At 35.0% G+C, this 23,356-nt stretch overlaps 1 protein-coding gene across 1 annotated transcript in view; it reads right to left on the reverse strand.

Annotated features, from left to right (window-relative positions):
* Positions 1-10,739: 10,739 nt before the first annotated feature.
* Positions 10,740-23,356, reverse strand: part of CDC73 (cell division cycle 73) — a 135,086-nt gene continuing 122,469 nt past the window's right edge. Inside the window, exons 16-17 of the mRNA XM_003999432.6 lie at positions 22,371-22,512; positions 10,740-21,424 (exon numbers count right to left, since the gene is read on the reverse strand). Of these exons, the coding sequence (XP_003999481.1) occupies positions 21,388-21,424; positions 22,371-22,512 (179 nt within the window). The 3' untranslated portion in view covers positions 10,740-21,387. The remainder of the gene's footprint in view (positions 21,425-22,370; positions 22,513-23,356) is intronic.

A 23,356-nucleotide genomic window follows, 5' to 3' on the forward strand; every position in this document is an offset into this window, starting at 1 on the left:
CTGAAGCAGGCTTCAGGCTCTGATCTTTCAGCACAGAGCCTGATACAAGGCTCAAACCCATGAACCGTGAGATCATGACCTAATCCAAAGTTAGATACCTAACCAACTGAGCCACGTAGGCGCCCCATGTTTATTGTTTTAGCCATTAAGTTTTTCTGTGGTTTGTTATATTCTAAAGCTATTCTTCCTCTAAAATAGTAGTTGTTCAGAATAAGGGAGCTAAAAGTGTCATCAATTCTGAGGCCGTGAAAAATCTTTTAAGATGAATTTATAAATAAAATAACTGGAAAAGTACAGTAATAAATTGAAGTGGGAATTATGACTCTTTTAAGTTTAATTTTAGGTTCCAGGCCTTCAATTTCTTTAAGGGACTGATCAAAATAGCCTGAATGGAATTCTCTCTCTCTTTCTCTCTCTCTCTCTCTCTCTCCCTCTCCCTCTCCCTCTCCCTCCCCTGCTCACAGGTGCTCTCTTTCTCTCAAATGAGTAAACATTTAAAAAAAAAGATTGGGGCGCCTGGGTGGCTCAGTCGTTAAGCGTCCGACTTCAGCTCAGGTCACGATCTCGCGATCTCGCGGTCCATGAGTTCGAGCCCCGCGTCGGGCTCTGGGCTGATGGCTCAGAGCCTGGAGCCTGCTTCTGATTCTGTGTCTCCCTCTCTCTCTGCTCCTCCCCCGTTCATGCTCTGTCTCTCTCTGTCTCAAAAATAAATAAACGTTAAAAAAAATTTTTTTAAATAAAAAGATTAACTACATCTTTGTGAAAAAATATATTGCACATAAAAGACCAATATTATTGATAACTTCACTGATTGCTGACTTCCATATTTTTAAACTGATATTGTTTTGTGTGAATAAGCAGGATTAGTTTTCTCAAGTGACCAGAAATCAGATTCTTCTCTTAGAAATGGTTCTAAAAGAGTGGCATGATTAAGCAAAGGACTAAATTTTTTCCACCGCCCTAGGTGGAAGGCTAAATAATAAATTTAAAGTAATTTTCCAATGTTTTGGTACAGAATAAGAGTGTGACCTTGTAGAATGTAAGCTGATATAAGCCACTAATAATACTTCCTGGGCTTTTCAGTAAAAGAACATTCATCTCTCATTTATAGTCCAGAAGAGATTGTATCATATAGCTCTCTTATTGTAGCATAGGAGACTTCAGATAGGCTCCTATTTTCCACACTGGTAACTTCAGAAATCCTAATGACTTTCATTTGAGGAAGACAGGTAATAAAGAAATGTAACAGGATGTTAAAATTAAAGCTTTGACTGAGATACAAGATACAACAGATTCAAAATTCTAAAACCTAATCATCATCAACATAATTCACAAAGGCAGTATTGAGAACGTTCTTGTTCTTGGAGTTTTGAAATGACTCATCCAGTAAGAGGATATAAAAGGACTTACACAGAGGAGAAGACTTATTTTTGAGATGATCACCTTTAGAGAGAATTGGAGACCATGTTGCAGCTGGGGGAGAGGGTGAGGGGATAACAAGGGTTAGAGGTGTAGAGGAGACACTAGTCACTTCAAGCATTATGAAGTGATTTCTCACTGGGGTCTCACCAGGACCCCAGGGAGAACTGGAACAATGTTTCTTGCAGTTGGAGATCTTAGAGAATTTGTGCTACCTCATGTCAGAGAGAGCTAACACAAAGGGCTGGCTGCCTGAGCTACAGCTGGGCAGATGTTTTCCATGGCCCATAAGGAGACGCAGTTGGTGTGGGTTGTCTCCTGGAGAAGCACAGTGACCTTGGAAAACAAAAAGCTGGAGGTGAACACTATATTATTAGGACTGGAAGAAGTTCTTTCAAGAAGCCACCAGTAGGGCACCTGGGTGGCTCAGTTGTTAAGGATCTGACTTCGACTCAGGTCATGATCTCATGGTTCGAGAGATTGAGTCCTGCTTCGGGTGAGCCCCACTTCTCTCTCTCAACTCTCTCTATGCCCCTCGCTCACTTGCACCCTCTCTCAGAACAAGAACAAAATACAGAAGCCACCAGGAAAAGAGTTTCCCAGGCCCACTGAACTGCAGAAGAGAGGCACCTGGCAGGAAACCTCTGAGAATCCACAAAATATACCCACAAGAGCCAAAGTCTGCTTTGAACCTATGCCAGGCTAAAAGGGTATGAAGTCAACTTCCAAGGGTACTTATAGGAATATATACCTATATAGGTATACCTGTATACCTATAGTAATTCCTATAAGAATTTCCCATGTCTAACCATTTCTTTCTCCTAACTCTAGACTTGGAGTTGAAGTGGGGGTAGAGGGGCAGGTCAGCTTTGGGAGGGGAGAAAACTGGGGAGGAGGAAATGGAGAAATAGAGAAGCTGCCGAACCCTGACTACCCCCACCCCCCCACTCAGTGCTTCCAACCAGCCAGAACGGGTGTGGGGATGTGGCATTAAATCAAATTTGAGTTTTGCTTAATGAATATCTGAATTAAGCCTATATTTATGACTTAAATAATTATAATACTATCATGTAAGAGGTAGCACAAAAGTAAAAGGCCTGATGAAAATTTCAACTGGAGGAAAATGAAAAGATTAACATTCACAAAAATTACAATTTGACAGCATTGCAAGGTAAGCTTTTCAACATATTGATTACACTAATCATGCTCAGTTTATAGATGCTATTATGTAAACATATTTTGTAAAAACTTAGATTTCAAGAGCTTCCAAAGGATTGTAGGGAAATATAATGACTTTTTCCTGTTCAACATTTATTATGAGCTATTTACATTTAAAGTAATTATTGATAGGTAAGGACTTACTAATGCCATATTGTTCATTGTTTTCTGGCGGTTTTGCAGGTTTTTTTGTTTTTTCCATTTTTCCTCTCTTGCTGTCTTCCTTTGTGAATTGATGATTTTCTGTAGTGATACACTTTGATTCCCTTCTCCTTACCTTGTGTCCATCTACTCTAAGCTTTTGCTTTGCAGTTACCCTAAGGCTCACATGCAACATGTTTTAGATATAACAGTCAATTTTGAGCTGATAACATCTCAACTATGATTGCATTAAAAACTCTGTCCCTTTTATACCACCCCCACATTTTGTTTTTGATGTCACAATTTAAATCTTTTTATATTGTGTATTCATTATAACTATATTTAATATATTAACTCATATTCACTATATTAACATATATTCATTATAATTTATATTAACTATATAAAATATAATTGATTTTATATATAATTATATAATATATAATATGTATAGTTATATTATATCTTATATATTATTATATGATATTTTATATAAGATATTATATTATACTTCTTTTAATTTTTATACTACAGTGAAGTGATTAACACATCACCACATCACAGTATTAGGGTATTCCAAATTTGAATTTGCGCTTACCTTTACCAGTGTGTTTTACATTTTCATTTTCATATTTTAATGTTTCTAGTTACCATCCTTTCATTTCAGCCTAAAGAATTCCTTTCAGTATCTTTTGTAAGGCATAAGGCAGGTCTAGTGTTGATGAACTCCCTCAGTTTTGTTTCTCTGGAAAAGTCTTTATCTTGTTTTCACTTCTTTTTTTTTTTTAATCTATTTTTCATTTCTAAAGGATAACTATCAACTAAAGTATTCTTTGTTGGCAGTGTTTTTCTTTTAGCACTTTGAATATATCATCCCACTTTTTCCCAGCCTGTCAGGTTTCTGCTGAGAAATGCATTGACAGTCTTATGGGTGTTCCTTATAAATGACTAGTTTCTTTCTTCTTGCTGCTTTCAAGATTCTGTCTTTGGTTTCTGACAGTTTTGTTATAGTGTGTCTTGGAGAAGATCTCTTTGAGTTGAATTTGTAGGGAACCTATTAACTTCTTGAATTTGGATGTGCAAATATTTCACCAGTTTTGGGAAGTTCTAAGCCATTATTTCTTTAAATATGTTTTCTGCCCCCCTTCCCTATCTTCTTCTGGGACTCTAATGCGTAGGTTGTTTCTTTTAATGATGTTTCAATAATCCTGCGTTTCTTCCTGTCTTTTTCTTTTTGCTCCTCTGGTTGGATAATTTCAGATGATCTGTCCTTGGGTTTACAGATTCTTTCTTCCACTTGGTCCAGTCTGCTGTTGAAGCTCTCTATTGAATTCTTCATTACAATCACTGTATTCTTCAGTCTCAAAATTTTTGTTTAGTTCTTTATGTTTTCTATCTCTTTGTTGAACGTCTTGTTCTTCTATTGTCTTCCTGATCATTGAGTTGTTTATGTGTGTTCTCTTACAGCTTTCAGAGCATCTTTAGAATGATTGTCAGACAATTCATGTATCTCCTTTTCTTTGTACTCAGTTAATGGAAGTTTACTATATTCCTATGGTGGTGTCATGTTTCCCTAATTCTTCATGATCCCTTTAGCCTTACATAGGTGTCACACATTTGAAGAAGCAGTCACCTTTTCCAAACTTTATGGACTGATGTTGGTAGGAAAAGACATTACTCAGACTCAAAAAAAGAATGAAATCTTGCCATTTGCAATGATGTGGATGGGGCTAGAGAGTATTATGCTAAGTGAAATAAGTCAGTCAGAAAAAGACAAATACCATATGATTTCACTCTTGTGTGGAATTTAAGAAACAAATGAGAAAAGGGAAAAAGATACAAAGAGGCAAACCAAGAAACAGATGCTTAACTATAGAGAACAAACTGATGGTTACCAGAGGGGATGCTGGGGATGGGGAGGAGATGGGTTAAATAGGTGATGGGGATTAAGGAGTACACTTGTGATGAGCAAGGGGTAATGTATGGAAGTGTTGAATCACTATATTGTACACCTGAAATTAATATTACACCATCTGTTAACTAACCAGAATTAAAAAAAAAATCAGTGTGTTTCTATACACTAGCAATAAACTATCTGAAAAAACCCCTATCTAAAACCATCCCATTTAAAATAGCATCAAATACAATGAAATACTTAGAAATAATTTTAACCAGTAAAAGATAGAAGTAAAAGATCTATACACTGAAAACTTTAAGATATAGATGAAAAAGATTAAAGAAGATACAAATAAATGTAAAGACATTTAATGTTCATGGATCAGCAGAGTTAATATTATTAAAATGTCCATACTACCCAAAGCCATCTATAGATGCAATGCAACCTCTATCATAATTCCAGTGGTATTTTTTTTTTACAAAAGTAGAAAAAATAAAAACACTGAAATTTGTATGGAACTGCAAAAAAACCTGAAACACCCTAAGTAATCTTGAGAAAGAACAAAGCTGGGGCAACACATTTCCTGATTTCCAACTATATTACAAAACAATGATAACCAAAACAGTGGTACTGGCATAAATACAGACACACAGATCAATGAAACAGAATCAGGAACCAGAAATAATCCCATGTTTATAAAGTAACTAATATTTGATAATGAAGCTAAGAATACTCAAGAGGAAAAAATAGTCTCTTCAATAAATGGTACTGGAAAAACTGGATATCCATATGCAAAAGAATGAAAATAAACCCCTATCTTTAACCACTCACAAAAATTAACTCAAAATGGATTAAGGACTTAAATGTAAGACCTAAAACCTTAAAACACCTAGACAAAAACATAGGAAAAAAGCTCTTTGACATTGATTTTAGAAATGATTGTTTTAGATATAATACCAAAAAACACAAGGAACGAAAGCAAAAAAATCAACAAATGGGGCTACATAAAACCAAAAAAACTTCTGCACAGCAAAAGAAACGTGTAACAAAATGAACAGGCAACCTACCAAATGGGAGAAAACATATCCAAGCCAAATAAATCTGTTAAGGGGCAATAATATCCAAAAAATATAAAGAACTCATATGACCCAGTATAAAAAAAATAATATTCCAATAAAAAATGGGCAAAAGATCTGAATAACATTTTTCCAAAGAAAACATACAAATGGTCAACAGATACATGAACAGGTGCTCAACATTACTAGTCATCAGGAAAATGCAAACCCAAACCACAGTGTCACCTGTTAGGATGCTTATTATCGAAAAGACAAGAGATAAAGTGTGAGTAAGAATATGGAGAAAAGGGAATCCTTGTGTACTCTTGGTGGGAACAGGGTAAATTGGTGCATCCACTAGTATGGAGATTCCCCAAGAAGTTAAAAATAGAACTACCATATGATCCAGGAATTCCACCTCTGGGTATATAGCCAAAGGATACCAAATCGCTAATCCTAAGAGACATCTGTACTCTCATTACCACTGCAGCATTATTCATAATAGCCAAGACATAGAAACAACTGACATTTCCATCAATGGATGAATGACTAAGAATGTGGTATATGAATATTATTTAGCCATAAAATAAAAAGAAATCCTATCATTTGTGACATGGCTGGACCTTGAGGGCATTATGCTAATCTGATCTCGCTTAAATGAGGAATCTAAAGATGCCAAATTCACAGAAGCAGAGAGTAGAATGGTGGTTTCCAGGGACTGACTGGCCAGTGAGAGAAATTATGAGATGTTGGTCAAAGCATATAAACTTCAAGAAGATTAAGTTCTGGGGATCTAGTACAGTAGGGTGAGTTTGCTTGGACTGTATATCTTAAATGTCACCATAACAACAACAACAAAAAAGTAATTATGTGAGGTGAAGGATGTGTTAACTAATCTTATTGTAGTAAACATTTCACAATATATACATATATCAAATCATCATGCTGTATACTTTAGACTTACCCACTGTTATGTGTCAATTATATCTCAATAAAGCTGGTGGGGTAAAAAAAAAAAAAAAGAAAAAAAAGAACTGTTCCAAATAAAAAAGAAAAAAAAAGTCACATATATCAGAACTTGAAAAGTGAGAATTGCCTGTATAAAGAACCCTCAAAACTCAAAAGTAAAAAAAAAAAAAAAAAAAAAAAAAGAAAATGGGCAAGAGATAAGCAGACATTTTGACATTTCACCAAAGAGAATATACAGACAGCAAATTAGTACCCCGAAGATATGTTCAACAATATTGGCCACTGGGGACATTCTAATTAAAACCATGAAGATACATCACTACACACCTATTAAAACAGCTAAACTCTTAAAAAAAATAATGACAATATAGAATGCAGGCAAGGATGTGGAGGCACTGGGTCTCTCATCCACAGCTAGTGAGAATGTAGAATGGTAACATCATTCTGGAAAATAGTTTGACAGTTTCTTTAAAAAACTAAAATATACTTACCACACAACCCAACAACCATATTCTTGGGCACTTATCCCAAAGAAAGAAAACACACGAAAATGTGTACATGAGTGTTCACAGAAAATTTATTTATCATAGCCAAATGATGGAAACAACCTAACGCCCTTCAACTGGTGAATGGTTAACCAAATAGTGGTACGTCTGTATCATTGAACGCTACTCAGAAATAAAAAGGAACAACTACTGACACATGCAAATGTTGGATGGATCTCAAGGGAATTATGCTAAGTGAAAAAAGCCAATCTCAAGGGCTACATGTTGTATAATTCCATTTATAGAATATAGTAGTTCTCCCTTACCTGCATGGGATACAGTCCAAGACCCCCGTTAGATGCCTGAAACCAGGAATACCGAACCCTACATATATATTGTTTTTCCCTATACATGCATACCTATGATCAAGTTTATTTATAAATTAGGCACAGTAAAAGATTAACAACTAAAGTAGGTACCTATTATTTAGTTAGTATAATAATAAAATAGGACAATTATAACAACAGACTGTAATAAAAGTTATGTGAATGTAGCCTTTCAAACTATCCTATTGCAGTGTACTCACCCTTCCTGTTCTTGTGATGACGGGAGATGACAAAATGTCTACATGATGAGATGAAGTGAAGTGAATGACACAGGCACTGTGACATAGCGTTAGGCTACTATTGACCTCTTGACAATAGGTCAGAAAGAGGATCATCTCCCTCCAGACAGCTGTTGACCATGGGTAACTGAAACCTGCAGAAAGTGAAACCACAGATAAGAAGGTCTACTGTATTCTCAAAATGACAAAATTATAGAGCTGGAGAGCAGATTAGTTGATTGCCAGGAGTAGGAACCGGGTGGTGGTGAAGGGAGGAGTGTGGGTGTGGCTATAAAAGTGTAGCACAAAAGATCTTTGTGCTGATGGAACAGTTTTGCATATTGACTTTGGTGGTGGTTACACAAATCTACTTGTGATAAAATTGCATAGAACATACACACACATTCACAAATGAGGGCATGTAAAACTGATGAAATGCAAGTAAGATTTGTAGACTGTATTAATATCCTGGCTTTAATAATGTACTACAGTTATATAAGATGATGTCATTGAGAGAAATTGGGAGAGGGACACCTGGAACCTCTCTGTAGTAGTTTTATAACTTTCCATGAATCTATAATTATTTCAAAATAAAAAGTTAAAAAAAATAACATGACCTCTGAGCCAGTGATGCCACTTTTAGGAATTTACCCAAGACACACTCAAACACATGTACAAATAAATATGTACATGGATGTTTACTGCAACATTGTTTATAATGGTATAATGAGAACTGTACTCAACCCAGATGTCCCTTCATAGTGCTGGCATAGCCATAGTGTGAAATAGCATGTAGCCGGTTCAAAGGAAACATATTCATTATATGATGTTTACTTCACTTAAAAAAAAAATTAAGAATAAAACAGAAAAAAAAAACCTGAAAAAACATACAACAATTTCCAAGATATATTGTAGGCGAACAAAGCAAGATACAGAAGAATGCCAAATATGTTAAAAAAAAAAAAAAAGGGAGAGAGACTGAGAAATGTGGTTATTTATTCATCTATTTATGTACAAAATAGCTCTGGAAGGCTCCCAGGAATCTGGACACAGTAATCACCTCCTTTTGTATTTTTCTTTGTAACATGTGAATAAATTAATATTTATTGATCTAAAGTTTCCCATGTCCATCAGCATGGTTTCAATCAGGTCAGCCACCAAAACTCTACCAAATCGTTCTCTCTTTTCCACACAATTACTTCATCACAGTATTGTTTTTCTCATTTGCTATTTTGAGACTTCAAATATTTATGTAAACCATAATTCTAACACATGTTCTCTCTGATTCAACACAACCTTTAGGAAGTAGTTTATCCCCCACTCTCAAAGTAATCTCTCTTGAGCAGCATACCCCATGTATCAGTCAGAATCCAATCAGGAGATAGGAACCACCACATCAGTAATTTTGATACAGAAAATTTAGAGACTGTTAATAAAAGGTGGTGTAAAAAGATTCTAATGGATATAGAAATAAGAGAAGCAGAAAGAAACTACTCCCTCTATAGTGGTGGGAGAATAAAAAAGAAAGTAAGAACTTGTAAGAGCCACCCCACCCCTACTCCAGTGAGATTCAGAACTCATTGGAGAGGGCCTAGCTCACACAGGAATATAGACTTTGGAAGAAATATGCTGGAGGGGATAGTGGTGTTGGCCTAGTTGGAGCACCTTACCAAGTGGTGGGGTCCATGGAGACTATGGGTGGGCCACAGCTGGGTCTTCCAGCAGAGTAACTTTCAGGAAGATGTAAGCTGCAGATGACCCATGAAGGCTGTTGAATGGGTGTCCCCGACCTTCTGCATGCTAATCTGCTGGCAGCCAAGTTGAATACAGTCCACCAGAATCATTAAAAGACACTCTTTCCCCTGTTATGACCTTACATTGTTCCTCCAGTGACAGCCTAACATTCAGCCTGTACAGGAGAAACCTGTACAGGGCCCAGTTCCAGCCATTACAAAGCAGGGCAAAGAAGGGTGGATTTGGAGCTGAGATAGTAAACTTGATAACTGGTCAACCCTAAAATCTTAAAACATGACTAATTACAGTGCACTGGTACTATAAATACACATAAGAAAAATGTGAATACTTACTCCTTACTAGATACTGGTATAACTTTGCTTAGTCTTTCATAGATTTCTATTATTGTGTTTCATTCCTTTCGAGACAATCTCTGTAATAATCCTTGCATAGGTAGATTTCTTTACGGTTTTATTTTAAAGTGAGTTGTAGCATCATATATATGGGAAATGAAGATCTGGTTGTCCATTCCTAATCAGTACATAGATGACTGATGCAAACACATCTCTGTTCAATTGGTTTTAAGAACATAAACTTTGTTCTGATTTTTTTCTCATATGGGATAATACTAACAATGGCAAATCCCTCATGCTGCTCGTAATGAGAAGAAATCACAAAAACACAAATATGTTATTTTATAAGTAGAGATGTGAATTTCACAGGTGTGAATTTGTCTTGAAAGGTAAGAACCCATTTTCCAGGCAGAGAAAGGGACATTTACTAAGGCATGGAGCAGTGAAAATGGATGGCATGTTGAAAGACTGCAAGGCAGTATATCTGGACCTAAATTTTTGGGAGGGAAGCATTTGATGAGGTTGAAAATATAATCTGGCTTCAGGTTTTCAGTCATTGACTCTCAAAATAGTACATCCATGAATCACTTGAGAATCTTGTTATATATGTGGATTCTCTGTCTCTATCCCACAAAAACCCATTCAGTAAATTTGAAACAAAGGTCAAGGAATTCGCATTTGAACAGTCACACAATTCACCCTCACTGGAATGCTAACATTCCTGATCCACACACAACACTGTTTGACAAATGCTGTATGAAACATTTTTACTTCATGCTATTGGTCTGCAAAGTAGGGCAAACACATTCCAGGGTGCATGCAAGATGATTCAGTTGGGTGCAGGAAGAAGACAATAAATATATATTTGCATTTAAGTTAAGCTTTATTAATAGTTAACATATGAATTGACACAGATGCCTTCACTTTATCTGTACACAGTACAAGGTGAACTGAGGGAAGAAAAAGACCTGACAATGAAGTTCCCATTCCCTCATCCAGCATAATGAAACAGACACTTTATAGGTACTTTACAAAATGGAAAAGTGGCATAAAGAGATCTCTGAGGAGGGAGGGAAAAATCAAAACAAAACAAAAACACAAAGATAACAGTAATAATGGAACCAAGTGGGAACAAGAAAATGAGAGTTGACCTTCCTCTTAAACCTAAGTTAGCTCTTTGCTAAATAACAAGGTTAGAAATTACTATGAAGTCAGATGATCAGAAGTCTGTGAATGAACAAGAAAGTAATTACTGTTGGAAAAAAATTGTGCTATGGAAAGAACATTTTAAAAATGGTTATTGGAGATATTTATTTTGTGCTTTTGCGTTGAAAACATAAATATACCTATCAAAATGTTCATACCTTCACAATTTCACAACTTGCAAGTAATTTCCTGACCTATTTAAAAATCTCCAAAACCTTAAAACAAGTTTGTTTTTTTCCCCCTAAATATTCCAAAGTGCTTTAAGTGGGTTTTAGAAAGCTATTTGTCAAAAATATAGAACTTCTGATTAGTTGCAAGAACAAGTGTTGGTCATCTTCCATGAAATCATTTTTCTCATCAGGGATGAGAAATTTAGGGTGCTCACTCTTTACTCCCTGCTCAGCTCAGCCCCCACATCTTTGCTGAAATAGCTTAACATCTGTAGTTACTGATGTGAGATTTTCCAGGTAGTATGTCTTTCCCACTTGAGGAACTCTTACTTACCACTTAACATTTCAAATTCCCACTCTATCACAGAACACAGATCTTTAATTCGTCATTTGTTTGAAGTTCTTAAAAGTTCTAATGTCCCTGTTCCTCACCGAGGTTACTTGGGAGATATACTCTTTGGATCCTTGCATATCCTCAAGATAAATGGTCTCACTTGGGAAACATTTATTTGTAGTCATTCTTTAAAGCCTGGAGATGTGTTTTTCTTTTTTTGTTCCTTTATGAAGTCCTCTCTTTACCCTGAAATTAAAGAATTTGAATTATCTCTTCCTGCATGTCTAATGAGCATCTCAAACTCAACATTCCTCAAAACTCCAGTTTCCCTTAGCTAATACCATCCCCAAATATGACCTTTACATAACCTTTCTTATCAGAGTAAGCAGAAAACTACATCCTTCCAGTTATTTAGGCAAAAACCCAAAACAAAAAAACCTTTTTGTTGGCTCTATTATCACACATCACACCCAATCCATCTACTTGCAAAATATTTCCAGAATCTGACCATTTGTCACTCCTCCCCAGTAACCACACTGGCCCAAGCCCTAATCATTTATCTAAATTACTGTAATATCCAATGATCTGATCTCCCAGCCTCTGCCTTTACTACCACATAGTCTATTCTCTAAGAGCATTATGCCTCTTAAAACCTAAGGTCACAATGAGGTCACTCTTCTTCTGCTCAAAAACTCTCCAATGCTTCCCCTATGTACCAATGAATAAAAGCTGAGCTTTACAGTAGCCTACAAAGTCCTACATAATCTTGTTTCCAGCTCCCACTCTGCACTCACCTCTTAACTGTTCTTGCTGCCTCACCTCTGCCCAAGTGGCCTCCTTGCCAGTCTCTGAGTTGCAGATATGATACTACCATAGGATTTTTTTAAAAAAAATGTAATGTTTATTTATTTTTGAGAGAGCGAGAGTGTGAGCTCAAGGCGGGAGGGGCGGAGACAGAGGAAAACACAGAATGGGAAGCAGACTCCAGGCTCTGAGCTATCAGCACAGAGCCCGATGCAGGCTCAAACTCAGGAACCACGAGATCATGACCTAAGTCGGACACTTAACCAACTGAGCCACCCAGGTGGACTCACGATCTTAGGACTTTTAAACTTCTTGTTTCTTATTTTCGCCACAGGTATTTACGAGGTTGGCTCCCTCACTTCCTTCAAATTGCTGTTCAAATATCACCTTGCCTCCAACCACCCAATAAAACACTGTATCTTGCCTCTGCCTTATCCCAGCACTGTCTAGTCACTCTACTTCACTTTTTTCTCTATCACTTATTCACATCTGACACATTCATTTTATTATCTACCTCTTCCTATTCAATGAGGGCATGGCTCAAAATTGTTTACCCTGACTTCCAGTGACTAAAATAGTATTATCATTGACATGAAGTAGACCATAAATATTTGAATGAAATGTCTGCCTAAGTGTCCTCCCCCTTCCCTCCATGCTACAGGGAGCCTCCAGAATGAGAGCTCTTTCAAACCAGGGAAATTTTCCTCTAGTATCTATGAACTGTTTTCCTAAGTCTGTTTCCTTTCTTTCTTCCTTACGGTTCTTTACTTATTCACATTAAATATCCAAACTTTTCTTCAAGGTGTTTTCATTTTTATTACAATCTTCAGGTCTTTGGGCCTTGTGTTTCTAGAGGTAACTACTACTGCACATATTCCATCCAGGCCTCTAATTTGGTCCTCAGGAGTGGCCATTTCCCTCTTTTTCTACTACATTTAATGCATTGGGTTTTGTTGTTTTAATTTATAGAAAGTTTATTTCACACTGATTGAACTTCCTCATGTGCTTTCTCAAAATTAAAGCTGCTATCCATCTCCACCAGCAATTCTTTTTCACCACCACCCACTTCTGAATGTCCTATTTTTCTGTAGACTTCTTTACTATTTTCCTTTGTCTACTCATTTGCCCTTTTGCACAAGTCAAACTGTGGGACAGTACGAGTGGCAATAAACCTGTGAGCAATACAAGCAAGCCAGTTATCTCTACTTCTGTGGGCTAAGGATATATTAACCAGAAAGATGCCAGTACCCATACAAACAGGAACTGAGAGCCTACCACGCAGCAGCTCAGCAGGTACTCTGAAGGTAGTCTTCCTAGTACCACACCTGTGATACATCTAAGCCCACAGATCTTTGGGAGGCACTCACATACTCCGTAGAACCCTGTTTAAGATGTAAGGTGCAACCCAGTTTAAATGTGGGTGGAAAGGTATAAGTAGAGGGTGATGACAGGATGAAGACACAAGCTAGAGGGAAAACTGTAACAGAGCAATACTCATGACAGCGGGGAAGGCTGTAGGAGAACATATGAATAGACAAGTCCTTGATGGGTGACAGGACATTTAAATCACTGTAATAGGAGGAATGAAAGAAAGGATGCTTATTATATGCATATAAGTTTGTGAGATAAAGTACTAAGAAGTCCATGGCTTCTGTTTCCTCCACCAAAAATAGGTAAGGTCACTTCTGGGTGAAGACAGTGAAGTCAAGTGGGATCATAGCTCGATCATACTTAACAGCTAAAGAATTGGTAGGGGATTGAGAAAAAAAGAAAAGCCATAAAGCCATCAGCCACCAAACAAGAAAATATATGCCACTTCATGTTAACAAGGAAACCAAAGAAAGAAAGAGATTCAGGTAAGATTTAGATTAGGCTCAAAATAACATCTAGCCCACCCCAGTATAGGGGGGAAAAAGCTTGCAACATTTTAAGAATTCTCATCCAAAATCTAGAACAAAACAAACTGAGGAAATAAGATGTCCACAGAAAAGTCAATGAAAAACCCTTTCCAATTTCCCATATTTCCAAGTATTCCTTTTTTCCAGCACCCTGAACCCACTATGGGAACCATTCAAGGTGTTCTCCCTTAGTAGTAAGATGCACATACAACTAGGAGAGACCTCAGTTTGGGCTCATTATGAAACCTCAGAACAGAGCAGTGCTCAGGTCTTCCAACAAAGACTTTTTCCCACTTCCAGTTATTATTGGGCTACAGAAGAGGCAAAGAATACAAGAACTAGCCTGATGTGGGAGCAAATTGGAGAAAACGAGACTCAGAGAAGGTAGAAAGGCTATTATTGTCAAAAAGGAGGATTTACACTTAGTATAGTAAAAGCCCTCATAATCTGTCCTAATGGAACAAGTACAGAATTTTATTTAAAAAAGCACGTTAGAGGGGGGCATTGAAATGATGATCCATACCTTTAAAAAAAAATCTAAAAATATCTAAATGTACGTTCACTCATCTCTTGATAACAAAGCCAAAGATTTTTGTTTTGAGCATGGATCCTTTAAAGTTCATGCTATCTAGTTAGAATTTTCCTGTTGCTATCAAGCTGAGTCACTAGCCTGTGGCTATCTTCCCTGCCACCTTTATTTCTTGTAGTTCTCAGTTATTTCAACATTCACATGAGTAATCATGGCCTCAGATCTTTGACTCCCCACCTCAAAGAGCCCTTCTTCTATCTCAGTCACTTCCAAGGTTTTGACTTTTCCTCATCAATATCAGATCACATCTGAAATCCTGATTTCACACACCCAATCTTCTCACCTTCTTGTCTTTTAGGCTCACTTTTAGCTTCATTTCACTGAAGGTTTCAGTTCGTGGGTCAGCACCACTTTCATACAATCCACCACTTCCTCTCCATCATTTATCCCTTGAAGAGCTTAGATTCCATGTTCTGGTACTATAATCACCACCTTTGTGAATATCTTCACCTCCCTGGTCTGTTTCTACTTCTATCAAAAGTTAAAAATCTATTTGCTTTTTCTACACCTGGAATCAAGTACCTAAATGCTGCTGGAAAAAAAAAAAAAAATCACACCACAGTTTGCCTCGTTTCATTTAAATTTATGACCAATCCCCCAAAAGATACATCACTGCCCAATTCTTACTATGTATTTTTTTCCCCATGGAGTTGTGAGTTCCCATATAATTTCTTCTTTCTCCTCAAATTCCTACATCAACTTGCTTTAATCTACATTAACACCCTCACTTTATTTCATCATCAGTAACCCTTACACTTCCTCTTTTGTACTCAGTGGTGCATTATGAAATAAAAACATGTAAATAAAAATACAAATACTTTAAAACTGCTTTACAGTCAAAATGACCATAAACATTAGTTATGTCATGATTGAATATGCCATGAACAAGCCCATTTGATCTTCCCCAACCATTACATACACCAACTTGATAAAATTTCAAACTATTCCATTTTAAAGAAAAACACATCATTATTTAACAATTTTAAAAAGAGAAATTGATGCCATTACCATATTTACATTTTTAACATGTTAAACTCCATGAAGGCAAGTTCTGTGAGTATACATTATCATATTTTATCATAGTCAATGCTGTATAACCCAATGTGTTTCCATTTGGATTTTTTTTGGCAAATCAATCACAGCGCAATAAAATATTCAAATGTGATTAACTAAACCTCTGATGTCTTCGGTCTTATGTGGCCTGAGCCCTATTTACATTAGTCATGTAATATAAATCAATATTCTCTAGATGACAGTGAATTATAAACTACAGTTCTATGATAAAGTATCTACAAATAATTATGACAGACTCAACACCATAGCCTTCTCTAGAGCTGCTTTTTTAATGTTTTTTTTTATGGTCACTGAAGGAAATTAAGAGGATGTTTTCCAACTCACCATAAACATTGATCATTAATTAAAAATAAATGGAAACTGTTTTAGAAAATGAGAAGAAAAAAAGCTTATTTGGCAATGTGCTCTTATATACTAGCACCTTTGAGCCTTAAAAAATCCAACAGCATTTACAACTCCTGCTGTATCTATTTTAGTTATGTGAATGCTCATCTGCCTAAAAGCAGATGATCAAATGAACAGAAGAGCAGGATAAAATACATATTTAGTAGGCACTTATGAACTGAATGGAAATTAAGTTTGAATAGGGCCCATTAAACACTTCATTAAAGGAATTTTGTTGCAAAAGAGTTAAACATTATTACTGGCACCACCAATAATACCATGATGTTGTTAATGATTTGATTACATGCGGAGTGCAGTTTGTTTTCAAACTACAAAATGTTAAAATCAGGGTGCCCAAACTGCTGAAAGATAATAGAATTAAGAGTGTATGCTGGTAAATAACATTCTAACAATAAGGACTTGGTAAGTTGGACAATAACCAAACTAAGCTCATTACAGCATGTAGCTTGTTACTTTTAGGAAGAATTGTGATTCTCTCCATTATGTAACACATTAACAGAAGACTGAAATGTACTTAACTCTTTAGTTTTCAAAGTGAAAACTTCCATTACGTTTATTTTCAAAACAAATACAATGCCTGAAAAATCTCATAAATCCCTTTTTGAAAAGACTGTCATCGTCCATATCCTACACCACAATACAGTTTCTGTATTCTTGGTTGAATGTGTTTTTGGTTGGAAGGATGAAGACTAGGGCAGAAGTGGGGGTGGGAATATACCCAAAACTTATTTACAAGTTGAAACTTAAAAATCCACTGAAATGGAGTAAGAATGAGTAGAACATTTAATCAGGTCACAGGGCCTAAATTTAAGTTCCACTGAAGAACCCACTTTGCATGAGAAATATACAAACTGGGGGGTAAACAATCATTTATAGTGCCTATACCATGTAAATGAACTACATTATATATAAAGCACTATATAACCAAACTTGGAGGTTAAGTAGCTTTTAGCAAACTTAAACTGGATAGAAATGGAATTCAGTAGCAAACAAAACTCTCAGAGAGATACATCACCTACCTAAATTTGACATAGCATCACTTCACTTTTTGAATTTTGGCAATAAAATTAATCTCCTTAGCTTTACTCATTTAAATGGCATACATTTATGTATAACTCTCAAGATCAGTCTAATAAACACTACCTAAAATAATACATATAAGCCCCAAAAGATGAATGACCTGAAAGTATTACTGCATATTATGCATTTACTAAATATAATTTTTATACACCTATTATACATTTCCAATTTTTCCTTGGTTATCATTCCAACATATACAGATAGAAACCATGCTGGCATCACTATACAGCCAAATGTGGCAATGAATAGGCCAGAACATACAGGACATGACATTTCAAAATTCCTAATCCAGTTCTTAAGTAAAATTCAGTGATTTTTAGTTTTTTATTTCTAAAGTTAATTTACTATGGTTAGGGTAACCAGTTGACTATCAAATCCAAGTGAATAAAAATTCAGTCAAGTAATATTTAAGGCTCATGTAATCAAATTTATTTTTCATGTTTTAATTTTGGTCAGCTTTTATAATATTTATAAAATACACTGTTGGTCTCAAAAAGTTTTATAAACTAACTAATTAGTTCAACAACTAAGACTCAGATAATTGTTATCTGACAAAGTGGCATTTTATTTCTGGCCACATAATATGTATCCTATCATCATTTTCTACTGTTAATACCAATAAAATGGAATTGTTATATAGTAAGAAATATGGAGACTAAATACTCCCTCCCCACCCTCCAAAAAAGAACAATGTATCACTTTAACTTTGTTAGGAGTCACAAAAATTTTTATTTTGGAAAAATATTTCCTTCAATGTTTGATAATGAATTTTATTTAAATGAATAATTTACTTTTCTGTGCAGACCAATTAAAAAGTATGCCTCTTTCCTTTCATAAGCAAACTAATTCTGCATGGCAGATAAGAAATTAATCCTTTACGTTCTTCTACCTTAAAAATTATTATGAAATTTTCCTCATTATGAACTAGTTATTTCTGTATGGATTGTTATCATGCTGCTGTTAAAAAAAAAAAATAAGGATAAGGACACATGGGAAACAAATCATAAACTATAATACTAGTTTATAATGCAATATATTAAACATTGTTTAAATATTAAACAGCAAAATACTCCTATATTAAATAAATAAGACTTGAATTTGTTATGTGGAATTACAGGCCAATACCATCGATAAGGGGGTCAGTCTAGTGCAAAGGGTGGCCACCAAGAGGAAAAGTAAAAGCAAGAAAGAAAGAATGAAAGAAGGAAAGCAGGGAGAAGGAAAGAAGGGAGGGCAGAAGGGAGAGAAGGAAGGATGGAAGGCAGGGAGGGAGGGAGGGAGGGAAGGCGGGAGATGAGGAAATACGACATTTAATACTGGCATTGTTTTCAACAACAAATTAAATCAGTGATTCTCAATCCTTTCTGAACATGAAATTACCTAAACAACTTTTTAAAGATACTGATGATCAGGTCTCAGCACAAATTAAATCAGAATCAGGAATCAGGCAATAAATATTTAAAAGGTCCCCCAAGTGATTCTAACGTGCAGTCAAGGTTGAACAATTAACTGACTGAAACCTACAAGTTTCTTAATGTTACCTGACTCAGAAAAGTGTCCTATGAATAAAGAAATGGGAGTTTTCTTTTACCAATGGGACAAGCAAGGGTGTCTCCAGTTAACAGTAACTTATGGTAAGTCAAGGTCATTAATGTATACCTCATTTCCATTAAACGTCTATGTGTACCTCTTCATTCCCTGTATTTCTGTATTTTCAAACTCCAAGACCTAGTCAAAGTACTTTTTGTAATAAATCAGTCACACTGAAAAGTTCATTAATTCATGCATATAAATATTTACTGAATGCCTACTATGTGCAAGGCACAGTGATAGGTGCTGCTGTAGGACTTGGGAGTCATGAGATAACGAATGACTGGCTGAAAAAAAACTGTTTTGGAATTAATGACTATTACATTAATTACATGGACCTAAATGAGGGACTGAACTGCTGAAAAAAGAAAAAGAAAATTAAGTACATACTAAGGGTTTGATTTTAAAATACATACAGCATAGCATATTTGTACTTTTCCTAATGTTCCTTTACAGTATTTCCAGAAGCCTTTGAATATACATAAGGCAAATTCAAGATAGAAAAATAAACCCTGTTTAAAGTAGATGTTCCCAATTTTAACCACACTCTGTATCAAGTAAATTTCATATATGACATAAGTATAAATACTAAAAATTTTTATAGAAAGGTAGTTCTCGTCCACTTGTAGTAGTCTTAACAAGTAATCTTACATTAAAATAGTACAGATTCTAGTCTTTGACGATTTCATCATGGAGAAAGTTTATACAATACATTAATTCATTTTGAAAACAGTTTATATGATGAGAAAGTCTAAAGTGAACAAATTTGAGTTCTTTTGTTTTCAAGAAGAGAGGTGCACAGAAAGGAAGGGGGTAGAATCTGTTCAAACCTTATAAATATCCTATAATCTAATAATTTAAAATGCTGACTGCTTTTCTTAAGAACATAGTGAATTCCACATGAATAAATACTTTTTTCTATCCACTATTGGTATGGACTTTTGTGATTACTTTAAAAATAAATAAGTGCTTCTCATTCTTATGATAGCATTAAATTTCAAAATGAAGCTAGGTAATGTCAGCATAACATAAGAAGGAGCTAAATGTTTACTAAAAAAATGTTCATCTAAGAGATCACTGGGGAAAAAATGGAGAAAAAAATGACACAAGATGAACAATCAGCGACAATCCTAATGGCGAAAACTCTTTAGGGGAGTAGAGGTTCCAGTTGCTTTTAAGTAATAAAAGGTGAAATCAAGACTCAAGGAAAATGCTCATTCATTGTACCTTGGATGCAACACTCTAGAGAAGTAGTAAAATATTTTACTAAGTTAAAATATAGGTTTTATATTTTATACGATATTGAATACGCACATAAAAATACCAGTGTTTTTATCTTGTTTCTGTTCAGACACTTAATTAAGCAAATGTGTTCTTTGGTGTCTGGGAGAGTTATCAATATTTAGGGATAATGGAAGATAAGAACTCCAAGATCAACATGCCTAGAAACAGAAGACTCAAAACCTATACCATACATACAAAGTAAGATTCAAAGGTGAACTTATGAGAAAGATAAGAAAGTTAAAGTTACATTGTAGTAGGACTAATACATTTCTTTCCCCCAAACATACTCTGGCTCCCAAAACAAAAAGTACTACAGCCTATCATGTTTTTAATCTGTCTTCTGAGATTTTTCAAGTGGAAAGATAAGCACAGATAGAAATATATCATTCTAAGTTTTAAAATCACCAAAGTCAGTGAGAAAGAAGAATGTACATTCATTCAATGTATTCATTGTAAGTAAAGAAGTCTTGAAAAGGCCGAACAGTTCAACCAAAGCTGAAGAATTGTTCTTGATTTTTCATTATTCTTTTTTAAATAAAGAATAAGTATAGGTATAGTATACATACAGGTTGACATTCTGATTCATTCAAAATAGTCACATCCCTTTGCTAGTTTTGGAAGTTCCAGAGACTAAAATTTGATACCATTCATAGCATACTATTTTCAATAAAAGGAATTATAGAGCAATGAAAAATCAGAAGATGGCTTAGAGAGCCTTATAACCTCTAAATATACACACATTTATAACCTGCATTTATTTTCTAAAGAAACAAATTTTAAGTAATGCTAATTTAACCAATGGAGAAAAAACTTCTATCAAAATATACAATTTCCGTTACAGACTAGAAGGCTAATATTAAAAAAATAGTTGTAAGCCAAAAAGTTTGCTTATATGGATGACAAGCATCATCCCTTTGAAGCATAAAGCATCAAATAAGGTCTTATAAAAGATGGATCTGTGACCTTCTTCATTTGTAAGTTCTTGATAAATTCATAAAGCTTGAGTCTCAGTCTTTAGGTCAAGGTATATCCATGCTTCTTAATCCAGATCTCCAGAAAAAGGGAAACCAAGTAAAATTCAGAATCTCAAGTGGGATTTATGCTTTACCATGTACCTGGAAAATAATATTATAATAGGTTATAATGATTATAGGAATTTTAGAATTTTTAGAAATGTAAAAATAAGTTGACTTTTTTTTTAAACTTAAAATTCAAAAGTGAACAGGATGCTTTGTTTTCTAAAAAACTGGAAGCCTGATACTATACTTTGGGAATACAGAATAAGAACTTCTGAAGCCAGAAGAAACACTCCTCTTATTAAATTCTATAATCAGAGCTTCTGGCTAGAATAATAAATGTTTTTCTTTAATATATTATCAATTATAATCACTGGGTTACCTCAGCAACCTCTGACTTTAGAAAACCCTTAATATTCAGAAGAGACTTACACCAAGAAAGTGACAGATTTTAAAGAGCACCATGAGAATAAATTCAGTGGTACTGTGATCATAAGGCTGTTCTTAAATTTTCCAATTACAAAACTGGTATTACTGTAAAAGGACTTTAAGAATTCTGTTTATAACAGTAATTAAAATAAATTCAAAACCTGAATTCCTTTCACAGGCTACCCTTAACTCAAATCCAGTCAGAGACCTTTTGATGCTGGCAAAAAAACAAAACAAACAAACAAACAAACAAACAACAAAAAACCCTGCAGGGAATCATATAAATCCAATCCCCTGGGATAGATAGAACACAAGGTTCAAAAAGGTCACACAGTTCATTACAGCCAGATCATAAAATCAGGACTAAAATCTAGGTCTTCTGACTCAGGAGTTTACTGTTCTTTCTAACAAGCTTATAAGCCCTTTCTCCATCTATTTCTAAAATCAGTACAACAAAGATATTTATTAATATCTACTAGAAATCAGCATCATACAATGTTCAAAAAAGGAAACTGGGGGATATGCATACAATTTTAAAGAGCTTAAAATCTAACTGAGGAGAAAGGAAAATTACTATAATAAAGCAGAAGTAAATGAATTTTAGGATCAGAATTACCTATCCAATGTTTCCCAGAACCGTAAGAAAACTGGTCTATCCAAATGACGTTTGTGATAGCTGAGTTCTAATACTGTTACATCCCATTTCTGAACGTTTGGATCTAGACGAACTTCATCATATTTGAGATGGAAGGCTTTAACTGTATGGGGGGAAATAATATTTTTAATTCAAACTGCAATCAAAATTATAAAAATGTTTTATAAAAGAATAAAAACACCCCAATATAGACATTAAGAAAAAAAAACTTTTTTCAAAAGAAAACAAAAACTTTAAAAAAAAAAACAATCTTTCTTCAACCAGATGAAGCTACATTATAACCAAAGAGACTTTTGAAATAGATTCTACTAAGTACTGTGGTATCCTCAAAAACATTCAACAAATACCTACCAAGGACTGGGTCACTGGGACTGAAATGAGGAATAATGCATATTATGAGGCTAATAAAATGCATATGGTCTTGTGAAGGATAATAAGAAAAAAACTATTCAAATACAGTATGATAAAGTTAGGAGTGTACCACAGAAACATAAAAGAGTATCTTACCCAGACCATGGAGTTCAGAAAGTCTTGCGTAGGTAATGATATCTAACGTAAGACCTAAAGGCTGAGTAAGAATTAAGCAAACACAGAAAATGACTTTTGTTTAGCATGAACATGCTCAAAGAGAAAACAGTTTCATCTAGGAACTAAAGAAATTTAATGGAACTGCATCATACAAAGTAATGTAAAGAATGAGCAAAAGGTAAGACCCCAGATTCAGAACAATGCTGGCCTTGTAGGCCATATTAAAGAGTTTGGATTTTCATCTAAGAGATATGGAGAATCACTGCAAAGTGTTTAGCAGCGACTATTGATACAATTTAACAATCTAGAGAAGAAAGAGATTTGCTCAACTAGGGAGAAGGTACGTGCCTGGCAAGAGAAAGACTCAAGAAATAATTAGCAAGTGAGAACGAATGGGACTTGGTAAGAAATGATGAAAA

The sequence above is a fragment of the Felis catus genome, chromosome F1 (genome assembly GCF_018350175.1).
Source record: "Felis catus isolate Fca126 chromosome F1, F.catus_Fca126_mat1.0, whole genome shotgun sequence".
Classification (NCBI taxonomy): Eukaryota; Metazoa; Chordata; class Mammalia; order Carnivora; family Felidae; genus Felis; species Felis catus.